Consider the following 11,803-nt stretch of genomic DNA (forward strand, 5'->3'; position numbering starts at 1 on the left):
TTGTACGCAAGGCCAGCTTATTTGCCCACAGAAACTGTGCCTGTCATTCTTCATAATGCTTGCCATACTTTCCTAAAAGAAATCGGGGATTAGAGGATGCTAACCCCGTTGACGGGCGCCGTTATAACCCTCGAATCCAGCACCGAATATGCCATTCAGCCACAAATAAATTTTTCATGATGCTTCGTATTTATCTCCCCCTATTTCTAGCAATATCCCTGGTCGCAGCGACGATCCTGGAGAATGGACAGCCCCGACTAGATCCGTATCCCGGACAGGCCCAGCTTCTAGAAAACGGAGTCGAAGAGGGGTGGAAGACGTACGATGCAGACGCTGAGGAGATCTCTTATAAGGGGCGATGGGATGAGCAACATATCTCCTGTAGGTGGCCCCTACCTTATACTGGCTGATGTCTAACAAGTAGTATAGGGTGGTCGTAAGTTGGTTTCCGCAACCAAAAGCATTCACCAAAGCTGAGAACTGCAGAGCTCCGGGGTTCAAGTTCGCCTTTACCGGAGAGAGGGTACGGACTTGGCTTTCAGTCATGAACGAGCTGACAGTACGTAGTTAGCACTAAGCTTTGGTAAATATACCGACGAAGGCGTTCTAGTTGCCTATCGGTGAGCAGACTCGAGGAGACTTGCCCTCTTCAACCTCCCGCTGATGTTCTTTAGTATCGGAGGGCAAGACTGGCAGTTCTCGAATGTCACCTCAGAGAACACCTACCAGTTTGTTGGGCCGTGGACGACCGGGGTCAATCTGACAGAGTCCAATGCCCGGCGAACGTTCGAACTCAGAGGTACCGACCCATAAACGCTCTTGTGATACGGTGCTAATTCCAACAGTGACAAATTGGGCCTACGGATATGTTCACTCGCCAGCCCTTTATTTCCCAGCTAACCCAGTAAACAGTCCAATTATCGAGTGTATCCGTCGACTCTGCGGCGTCGATTTACAAAATCAAGCCGTTTCCGAAAATGGTCGAAGTAATTGGTGACTCGTACGTGCTGTCCACAGTCAAGGGCGTTGTCTAACGAGCGTAGCCTGAGCTCCGGAGACTTCGCAACGTACGAAGGCCTTTCGTCCTGGGCATACCTATTTGCCGCCGGACTGGGGAATGTGGAATATCACCTTACGGTACGGAGTGACAGGACTTCATATGTCGCAACTAACTGTAGCAGGCCTACCCAGGTATCTGCCTACATGATCAAGAATGCTGGGGCAACCCCAGGGGCCAGGTATGCCGCTCCTCTACCTTATCCGCCGTTGCTTAGTGAGTAGGTATATCAATGGTACCGAACTACCGACACCTCTGCCCGGGCGATGAAAATCTACGGCGACGAGCCCCCTAAATGGGACTTCAAAGCGCAGCAGCCGGCCGACCTGGTGGTCATCAACATCGGCACAAACGACAATAACCCAGCGAACAACGTGCCTAGCGAGGACTACTTTAATGATTACGTGAAGCTGGTAGCTGATATTCACCGGATCTGGCCGCATGCGCAGATCGTCCTCATGGTATGTTCACCGCACACAGTCACATTTCCGACTAACAGGACAGTCTCTATGGGGTGGTTTTGGTGCATCGGGAGATACGTACGTCCAGGGCCCGCTTTTTGTCGACGAAATCAAGAGGGTATTTGAAGTGTTTCAGAAGCGAGGCAACTTCGTTCACCACTTCGACACCACGGGTATCCTGCAGCACAACGACATCGCGCCGCAGTGGCATCCAACTGACGTCGGACATATCAAGGTCGCAGCACACCTTATGCAGTGGGTGAAGCTCAAGTTCGGATGGGAGATGGCTGCTACTGGGCCGATGGTCCACAGTGGAACACTCTACTGGAATGATCAGGCTAATTACTGAGCTGGCCTTGACTTTACTCGATGAACATGCCTTGATGCATTATCATGAATGTACCTCAACGAAAAATATGCTCAATACATTCATCTCATTCAGGCAATCATCTCGCTACCGCCACAGGACTCTCGAGATCGAGTTCAAGAAGTCAATCCCCTCCTTCCTCCATGTATCATCCTCTATATACCCAAGTCCCGTGACATTCGCGTCAAAGACAATATCCACCGGCTCGTTCGCTCCATACATCTCCCAGTACACCTCGCTTTCAACGCCTGAGTTTGGATCCAGATCCACAATAAAACTGGCCCACATGCTCGCCATCAGCGTACTAAGCTCCTTATACCTCTCGGGCATCCCCTCGAAGGGCAGACCGTAGTGATAGCCCAGTCCCTCAAAATTCCTAAACACAAAAGCCACTTCCTCGAAGTGCTGCGCGCCACCAATCCAGTCCGCATTACCGCTGCGCATGTTAAAGCGGTACGCATATGCAGGGATACCATGCTCAGCCCAGACTTCGGTCTGCCGACGGCGGTTTGCGTGCATGCTGTAGTCGCCTGCGTAGGCGGACGTGCGGCGCCACTGCCAGCCCTTTGAGGGAACGCGCTGATTGCCGAGAAACTCGGGGATACCTTGCGAAGGGTCGTCGGGGTAGAGGTCTAGGATTTCTTTCGCGATTGCCGGGGGGTATCGAAAGCCAGATGCGCCGCCTGTCAGCTTGTTAGCAGAGGGGGTCTCATTGAATCAAGAATTATATGTGAGAAAGGAGTATCGCATACCTGTAAGGTAGTTATAGAACTGCTGCGTAGTATTGATTCCCGTGGGACCAAACGACGCGCCCTCGTCGGTATTGGTTCCCGAAATGATGGGAACCTTGACGAACTCGCCCTTATCGAGCTGGACACTCCCCCACTCGCGGAGAAAGTCCCCGTCAACTGTAGGCCAGAAGGAATACGCTGGATCTCCCGTCGTGGTGTTGAAGATAGCGTTCAAGGACTCGAATGGGACTTCACGGAGACACTGCAGTGTATCCCTGGCAGTCGCACATCCAGCCTTGGAAACAATGTCATCATATTGCGACTGGTAGGCCGTTGTATTCCCGGGGCTAGCGGCGATCGACCCGCCGGACTCCATAATCCCAGCTCGGAAGAGGCCGTCGTCGCGGCCGCCGTAGGCGATAAGCTGGTTACCCACTGACATTCCTCCAGCGGACTCGCCCCAGATTGTCACCTTCTTGGGGTCACCGCCGAAGGAGGCTATGTTCTCTTGGATCCAGTGCAGGGCGAGACGCTGGTCGCGCAGACCCAGATTCGTGGCGCCGGCTTCCCTAATCTCGGCTGAGTTGAGGAATCCCCAGGTTGAGAGGCGGTAGTTTATTGTCACTGCGATGAAAGGTTTGCCTAATAATTTTGTCAGCTTGATCTAGCCATACCAAGTTTATGTTCAGGCTGGTTCGCACCGATTCTCTGTGCATTCGCAACGATAGCAGACATGTTATACCGCTGGTCTGCTCCCGAGCCCTGATAGAAGCCACCGCCGTGGATCCAGACGCCCACTGGGAGAGAAGAAGTTTCATCGACTGATGAGTCTCGAATGACGTTCAGGGTCAGACATGCTTCGGATTGCGGGTACCAGATTGAGTCGGTCTAATACTGTTAGCATATCCACCGATTCGGTCCTGGCCGATTCTAGTAGAGGAAGCTATTCTCACCCCGTATCCAACGCAGATATCCGAATATTCCTTTGCATCTCTCGGCTCAGACCAAGTCTCATTCAGAGAGTGTGGAATGGCAAAGCGCAGATTGCCGACTGGCTGTTGGGCGTAGGGAATGCCCAAGAAAAGGTCTTGGTCGTAATGGGCATTGTGCTTTCCGATGTACGTCCCGTTCTTAACAGTAACTGTCGGGGACGACGAAGATCTAGGGCTCACACTCCCTGGGAGGGCAGATGTGGTGGCGGCGAGGACTGAGAGTCCGAATAGTGAGGGGACCAGCATCTCAGCAGACTTCGTGGAAAAACGGCTCGCTGAACCGGCGTCTCCTCCCCGAGGCGAAGATCGTCATATTTATACATCGGCTGCTTCCCCAAATGACGATGGAGACGGGATATAGTCGGATTTTGGACCAAGCCCACGACTCGGTGCGAGAAATTGAGGGCATTGACGTGCCGTCCCACCTCATTCTATGCCCGACCCATGTCCTTCCCAGGACCCATGTCCTTCCCAGTTCTCAGCATAAACCCTTTCTAAGGATATTCCCCCCATGAGCCTGAGTCGTACGGGAACGAACTGGGCGAATTGCCGCCCCCAGTCCAGATCTGGGGTAACCTCCGACTTGAATGTGGAGAACCCTGTCTGCCGCTGCATGATTTTCTTCACTCGGTTCCGCTTTCGGCATGGATTCGCGCGCGGAGGTTGGGGAAACGCTCGTGCCATCGTGGGGCTTTCCGGCTTGTTTATATTGGCATGGCCGTCAGGCCTGTATCATGACTCGTCCTGGGTCGATTTGCCGATGTTTTGCCGTCTTGCTAAATTTCTCTTTAGCCGGCGGGATGTGGACATTGACGCTGGCACTGGGTCCAGGACGCCTGGTTGAAAGATCGAGGCAATTACACCATGGGGAGGGTTTGAATCTAGCCGTTGGGCCGAGGGTAATACCTCGGCTGGATGACTTAAAATAAAGAAGATAGAAAGATGGGTGGATGGAAAGAAAGAAGAGAAGAGGTGAAGCGGGGTGAGGTGAGGTGAGAATGCCGTCCCGAGGTGGTAGGCGTTATCTCCGAGTGTCAACAAAAGCTTCCCAAAGACAAGCCCCTAAAGGATTGATCCTTCCAGGAGACAGCCGACAACAGCATCCTCCAGAAATGATTGGTAAGCTTTACTGGAGTCTGGATCTTGGTTCCATGAGCTGATCCATGACATGACTGGCAACACAATCCGCTGTAGAGGATTCCTTCCGTCTCGGTATGACCCGTTCAGGCTTCCAAGTGTGTTACCTATCCTTACCGAAGATGAGCTAATCTTTAGACAGGAAAAGTGGCTGGAAGGATGGCAATACCCCTAATACCAGTAACCAGCCGTTCTTTTCACGAAAAAGTCTGGGTGATCCTAGTAATCAATTCACAATTGATGTGCATATTTGGGGACTGACGTGCATATCTCGGGAGACTGAGAGGAAGATCTACTCAGAGTAAGTCGGATGCTGCACTATCCAGTGCCTACTTGGCTTGCCAGAACCATCCATGATTCCCCACATTGGGCCTTGTTGAGCGAAGTCGGAGAGACCGCTATGGAGCAAAGGTGGAGGCCTGCTCGGGCTGTCTCCGTCCCTGGAGATTATGTCATTCGGTATTGCTCATCTAGCCTTATGTATCCACTATGTGTACTTTATGTTTCCTTTATGTATCCAGGTAAATGAAAACCATTATATTCTCGATCAAGAAAGTATACTCTGCTTCCATAACGTATAGCAGAGAGCCAAGACAAGCCTAAAGCCGTAGTATAGACTCAGACTCTACTGGAGCAGCATCAAACTGCCAGCATCAATAATGGTATACTCCCATAGCCTCTCTCTACCTCCTTTGCATTACAACTGCACCTCAACAGCACCCTTTCTGGCATTCAGGAATTGAAACGAGTCCAGAGTCACGGCAGGGTAGTACTCCTTCCCAGGCCGACCCCGCCCTGTTAGTGATTCTGTCCTCTTCTGTTTCGTGCTCGTCTGGACCGGCTATGCACCGACATTCTCCACATTCTCTGTGCGCACTTTAGGCTCCACCTCCACATCCGGTGGTGACGGTGTGGTCGGCGAATCCGCCTCCTCATACAGCTTAGGCATCGGCTCGAGTTTGTGCCGAAGCACCCAGGTGCGGAAATGCCAGACGGCGTTTCGGAGCTGGTACGTTGCGTGGCGGCGCGTGTTCACCGAGAAGACACGGTCGAGTTCCTCGAGGGTGAGTTCTAAGTGTGTCAGAATGTACTCTCATTTGGGAGGATAAGGTCAGTAATGGTGGAATGGAGGTACCTTTTGTCTCTGGCACAAACAGCAAAACCAGCCACCATCCAATCAAACACCAAGCGGCGTACCAGCCAAATGCACCCTGCGGTTTGAACGCCCGCTCCAGCATCGGCCAAGTAAATGACAGAATAAAATTGAAGCACCACGTTGTGGCTGTCGCCCAAGACATGCCGACCTCTCGGACATGCAGCGGGAACGCCTCGGCGGAGTAGGTAAATGGCACGGGCCCCTCGCCAGGCGAGTAGAAGACCTCGAAGAGATACATTCCCGTCGTGACCATGGCCACTCGCTTGCGACTAGTGGGGATGTTCGCCTCGATCCAGAACGAGAAACCCGCCCACAGGAGCCATATGGAGAGGAACGGGAACGTGAAAAGCAAGAGGTTCCGTCGGCCCCATGTGTCTATGGTGAGGAAGGCTGGGATGGCAAAGACCCAGTTCAAAATGCCCGTCCCCATAGACGCAAGCAGGGCTTCTTGTACGGTGTATCCCGAATTCAAAAATATGCTGGTAGAGTAGTAAGCAATCACGTTCACGCCGCAGAACTGCTGCAAAAACATGACGATCCAGCTGGCTAGCGTGGCGCGCCGATTACGCGGGACAGTGAATAGCTCTAGGAACATGGTAAAGAAGTTCTTCCCTTTGTTGATCTCGCGCTCGAGTTGGACGCCAACATACGCGTAGTACAGATCGCGGGCGGCTTGGAGGTCGGTGTTGCGCAGAACGCGGAAGGACTTGAAGGCCTTGGGTATCTTATTGTGCTCAATCAGCCAGCGGGGTGATTCCGGGCAGAAGTAGACCTGGAAGCAAACGATGGTCGGAAGAACCACGGTGCTGCCGAGCATAAGACGCCAGCTTAGGTCTTCCTCCACGCCCATGAATGCGACGCCCATGATGTTGCCCAACATGATACCGAATGCCGTCCACCTAGATTAGGTTAGAATGGTCAGGTATCCTATCCCTATTCATACTACTTACATCTGCCACTGCATTACCAGTGCGCCGCGAATAGGCGCTGGTGAACACTCGGCCGCATAGACCGGCACTGTTGAGGACTTAGAACCAATGCCGAGGCCGAGAACAAAGCGGGCAAGGAAGAGGTTGACCCAGGAGTTGGCTACACCTTCCCAGACGGAGGCTACAGCGGCAATAACACAGGAGATGAAGATCGTTCCTCGTCGCGCAAAGTATCGATTCATCGGTTCCGTCAGCCAGCAGCCGATGATTGCGCAGGCTAGGTACGGGGCGCCGACGACGAGACCGGTGATATAGTCTTGCATCATATCAGAGAATCGGGGAGACTCGATACCGAGAAGCTGGTATTGTTAGTCTTTGTAAAGAAAATAATGTTAAAAGGACGAACCCTAGGATAGATAACGACTGCACCGTTGTTGGCGGTCTCATCCATACCCTGCACGGCTGCGGCCATGGAGCACATCGCTGTCCCAAATCTTTAGTCTCTCTACATAGATAGTTCCAGCCTGACGTACTCGTCATGAAGTACAGCATCCAAGGCTGTGACCATTTGTGAGTTGTCTCGCGCTGTAAAGCCTCGCGTTCCTCCTCAGTCAACTCGGGCAACGTTTCAGCCACTGCCGGATTTTGTGAGATAAGTGCACCTTTACGGAAAAGCTCCTTGTATTCCATCAGGCCGTGGTTCCGGCAGAATCGATCGACATCTTCAAAAAGCTCGTCGCGAGGAACACCAGCGAGTGGATTCTCAAAGATTGCATTCAGCTTGCTGCGGTCCTGGCCTTCGACATCGTAGATGTGACGGGTTTTGGGCTTTTCTTTATGCTCGAAGCTGGACTGACCAGCATCGTGGCTGCTACCGGAAGAGTGAGCTCCATACATCTTGATACAGAGACGAAAAGCGCTGAGGTTGGAGATGAAAAGTCAGGTACGACCATGGGACAGGCTAGAATTTATCGATCCCCGCCTGTCTGCGATCCGACAATGACACTGCGGCTGATACCACCATTCCATGACGCTGCTACGCTCCTCACGAGTGAGAGCAAGTGGCTCTACGCGGGATGTCACATCACTGCCTATAAGGGAAGAGGGCAACGGCCGAGCCAGCTGGAGGGGTGAGAATCTGGGGGATTGATGGAGTGGTTGACCTATCACAGCCAGCACTTGCACATGGTCGTGTCATCTGAACGGGATTCGGATCTGGGGAAGGCCCAAGGACTGTCAAGTCAGTCAAGAGTCTTGGATATGCTTGTCTCGCTTATCCGGTCATCGAACGTTTCCACCATCCAACTCGAGGTTCGACACAATCTGATTGGAAGACAGCTAGGTCGATCCAGAATCCAACATCCCCTCAGGCTCGACGACTGGGCTACTGAAAAATAATGCGCTGTCGAAGCCTGTTCGTCCTGCTCTGAACCCCAGGACAGTCTTTTCGCATCCATAAATTAAGATGCCGCCATCCCCCGGGCCCGCAATCTTGTGCACATATAGCTGGAAGCACTCTCCATTCCAGGCCCCAGAAAATAGTTCCATATCCATAGCAAGCCACAACCGCAGCCAACGCTCGGGGTACGGTAGATCATTCCCTGTAATAGACTAGGGCCTGCGGACGACGTCAGCGGCTTTGTTTCCGAGGACTATAAGAACGCCTCGTAAGTTTTGTTGCATTTAGGCCGTTGAGTAGCATCTGGCAAGGCTTCAGCGCCATGGATGTCATATTCCAACTCCACTCCAATCCGGGGTTTCGTGGCGCGGGAAACCTGGCAATCTTGACGCCTTCAACGCGGGTCAATTCGTGCCCAGCAGCCATACTAGCTCTTGCAGCCATCTGGCACCTTGCCAATCCAAAATACCTGTCGGTAATACAGCATGACTCGCAGCTTAGCTCGGAGAACGTGAATTTTTCCGAGACGTAGCTTTTGGCGCAAATCTTGTCTTAATATCTTAACTTTTCCCGATCATAGGAACACTCTGTGGACTGTAGTCGAGATCTCTGGGTGTGGCGAAGTTAAATGAGACGAAAGGCGATTTGTATCAAAAAAAAAAAAAACCTTAACTCTGCTGGAGCTGGACGACTGTCCTCTGAAACGCAGCAGAGCGCGATTATCGTTGAATCGAACAGTCCCTGCAATTAGCTGAGGAAATTTCGTGTTGTGTTCGCCAGATCCCTGCATGGGGTTTTAGCGAGGTCATTTCTAGTCGGCGCCTGGATTCCAACTGCAATTTTACCAAAGCCGCGAGCTACTAGCTACTAAAATTCTACTATATTATACCAGACATAACTAGTGTGAAGAATATGACATGACCGTGTTTCTGCTAGAACTCTTCATTTGCTGTGGCAGCGATATGTGGCCACCACAGACGTGATAACCTCATGACGTAAGAATATATTTACTACATCATCACCTTTATTCCCCGTATCATACATAGTAGCACACAAATTAGCTTTTCAACACGTTCTACATAGCTTTATCCTTACCCAAACTTGGAAACCGACAGACTATCAAGATTTTGTGCCGATTCTTATGCAACTATAGGATGATTTTTACTCCAAACCTGGTATAGCTTCTAGATTAAGCGAGCAGGATTGCTCTTTTTACAAAACCATACAAGGTTCTGTCCAGCAGCAAAGACTGTTAGTGTTAAAAAGTATGAAAGTAAGATCAAATTAAACTATTGTACAGGGGGTAATGAGAAAAAGCCATCGCATGATAACAATCGGTATCATAATCCATCACTCATGAAACATAGGGTGTAGTTATATGCAGCGAGTAAATCCCTAATGGAATCGCCCAGTGCTCATTTCATGATCGCCCTGCTGAGCAACGGCACGGTTCTTGGCTACGCCTTCTTCATCGCCAAAGGCTCTGTCAACGGCAGCACCTAAGCCGCCACGGAGAGACTCACCCATGCCCTATGATGCTGTTAGAGGGTGGTGTCTAGATGGCGCGGGAGGTAGGACTTGCATGAATTTCAGCAGCGGCCCCTTTCACTCCGCTGCCGGCGTTCTCGCCGGTGCGGGTAGCGGTTGTCTGGCCAGTGTGGTGAGCGCTGTTAGAGGCCGTGGCCGGGTTGTGGCCGACGCCGCCGGAGGAGTAGGCGCCAGGGTTTCCGGTGTGGGTGCTGGACGAGGTGTTGCTGTGGCTGTTCTTCATCTGGCCGGTGGTGCTGTCAACGCGGGGATCGAGCTTGTTGAGGAGGTTGGAAGAGTGGACTTTCTCGCCGGTGTGAGTGCCGTGGGAAGTGCCAGTGGCGCTGGTTCCGGTGGTACCGGCGGCTCCGGCGGCTCCGGCGGCTCCAGTAGCTCCGGTAGCACCAGTGGTGGTTCCGTGCTGGGCGCGGTGGTCGCGGTCACTGTCCACGCGGGGATCGGCCTTGTTCATCAGGTTGCTGCCGTGGGGCCCGGCGTTGCTGGAAGGAGCAGCGGTGGTCGTGCCCGGGGCGTACTTGGAGCGGGTATCGCGGTCACTGTCAACACGAGGGTCGGCCTTGTTGGCGAGATTCGAGGTGTGAGGACCGGCGTTTCCAGAAGTCGCAGTGTATTCGTTGCCGGTGCTGGTCGTCTGGGGCGCGTACTTGGCGCGGTTATCACGGTCGCTGTCGACACGAGGGTCGGCCTTGTTCATGAGGTTGGAACCGTGCGGACCGGCATTGCCAGCGGTCGCCGAGTGTGTTGTGCCGGTCGCTGTGGCACCGGGAGTGTAGCGAGCGCGGTTATCGGTGTCGCTATCAACGCGAGGGTCTACCTTGTTCATCAGGTTGGAGTTGTGAGGGCCGGCATTGGTGGATGTGTTGCCTCCGGTATGAGGACCGGTACCGAAGTGAGCATCCTCAAAGGTCTTTGTGGAAGTGCTATCACGGCCGTGGGTGCCAGTGCCGGCACCGAAGGTGTTGCCTGCACCGCCGTACTGGTCGCTATCGACGCGGGGGTCAGCCTTATTGGCGAGGCCGGAACTGTGAGGGCCCGTGGCAGAGGCGCCATGTGTGCTTGATCCGTAGGTGCCGTGGGAGGCGTTGCTGTACTGGTTGCTATCAACGCGGGGGTCGACCTTGTTCATAAGGTTGGAGTTGTGAGGACCGGTGGTTGATGTGTTACCGTAAGTAGACGTCCCGCCGTACTGGCTGCTGTCGACGCGCGGATCGGCCTTGTTGGCCAGGTTGGAGCTGTGTGGCCCGGTTGCGGAGGTGTTACCGCCGTATGACTGCGTGCCGGCGAACTCATTGCCCGTACCGCGCACGCCCGTGGTGCCGGTACCGGCACCATACTGGGTGCGACTCAAGTCGCTGTCAACACGAGGGTCGACGCGGTTGGCCATGTCGGAGGTATGGGGGCCAGCGGTGTTGGAAGTGTTGTTATAAGACATTGTGATGATTTGTTTTCTTGTTACTTGTGATTTTGATTGGAATTGATACTGTTTAAAATCGGTGCAGGCTGGGACTCTTATATAGAGCTGGAATCTGGGGCAGGACGGGGGAAAGTCAGGTGATGACGTCAGGGTGAACTCAGTCTGTCACTACGCAATGCTCCACCTTCAAGCCCATTCAACGTCTCTGTTTCTATTAATTGAACGATATTGAGTCAAGAGACATGACATCAGCCGGTCACACAATGCGAATCATTACACAGACCATCGTCATGAATGCTCTTTTACATTGAACGGTAGCCAATGCTGGACCTCGTCGCAGGCAGCATCAATAAGGAATGGCTGACACTGTACGACGATCGCGATATGATGAATTCATTGCCCTCTAAGAAGACTACTCTGTCAGGCACGATCCGGCCACGTCTAGGTCTGTCGATCTGCGTGATTGCCGGCCGGATCTGCCTGATCTCAGTCTGCCTGAGAAGCTATAGTGACGTGCGCAAAAAAAAAAAAAAAAAAAAAAAAAAAAAAAAAAAAAAAAAAAAAAAAAAAAAAAAAAAAAAAAAAAAAAAAAAAAAAAAAAAAAAAAAAAAA

General features: G+C 52.5%; 4 protein-coding genes across 4 annotated transcripts; 1 reads left to right on the plus strand and 3 right to left on the minus strand.

The window, feature by feature from the left end:
- Positions 1–179: 179 nt before the first annotated feature.
- BDW70DRAFT_162971 (SGNH/GDSL hydrolase family protein) lies at positions 180–1,867 on the plus strand (the record flags this gene model as incomplete). Its single annotated transcript, XM_073741227.1, has 10 exons — positions 180–381; positions 430–436; positions 487–523; positions 568–620; positions 675–799; positions 913–1,000; positions 1,044–1,137; positions 1,182–1,238; positions 1,282–1,518; positions 1,562–1,867. 10 exons carry the CDS (start codon positions 180–182, stop codon positions 1,865–1,867), a joined length of 1,206 nt encoding a protein of 401 aa, XP_073592901.1.
- A 105-nt stretch (positions 1,868–1,972) lies between these two features.
- BDW70DRAFT_170639 (Alpha/Beta hydrolase protein) lies at positions 1,973–3,854 on the minus strand (the record flags this gene model as incomplete). Its single annotated transcript, XM_073742986.1, has 4 exons — positions 1,973–2,568; positions 2,638–3,258; positions 3,318–3,504; positions 3,570–3,854. 4 exons carry the CDS (start codon positions 3,852–3,854, stop codon positions 1,973–1,975), a joined length of 1,689 nt encoding a protein of 562 aa, XP_073592902.1.
- Positions 3,855–5,586: 1,732 nt separating this feature from the next.
- BDW70DRAFT_152826 (uncharacterized protein) lies at positions 5,587–7,727 on the minus strand (the record flags this gene model as incomplete). Its single annotated transcript, XM_073739517.1, has 4 exons — positions 5,587–5,837; positions 5,881–6,800; positions 6,852–7,146; positions 7,364–7,727. The coding sequence occupies 4 exons, from the start codon at positions 7,725–7,727 to the stop codon at positions 5,587–5,589; spliced, it is 1,830 nt and encodes a 609-aa protein (XP_073592903.1).
- Positions 7,728–9,507: 1,780 nt separating this feature from the next.
- Positions 9,508–11,289, minus strand: BDW70DRAFT_142416 (uncharacterized protein). Its single transcript, XM_073737923.1, has 2 exons — positions 9,812–11,289; positions 9,508–9,759 (listed from the first exon to the last, which is right to left on the minus strand). The coding sequence occupies exons 1-2, from the start codon at positions 11,207–11,209 to the stop codon at positions 9,625–9,627; spliced, it is 1,533 nt and encodes a 510-aa protein (XP_073592904.1). The 5' UTR covers positions 11,210–11,289; the 3' UTR covers positions 9,508–9,624.
- Between the last annotated feature and the right edge of the window lie 514 nt (positions 11,290–11,803).

Source organism: Aspergillus foveolatus (assembly GCF_047715535.1).
Source record: "Aspergillus foveolatus strain CBS 279.81 unplaced genomic scaffold BDW70scaffold_59, whole genome shotgun sequence".
In the NCBI taxonomy this organism is placed as follows: Eukaryota; Fungi; Ascomycota; class Eurotiomycetes; order Eurotiales; family Aspergillaceae; genus Aspergillus; species Aspergillus foveolatus.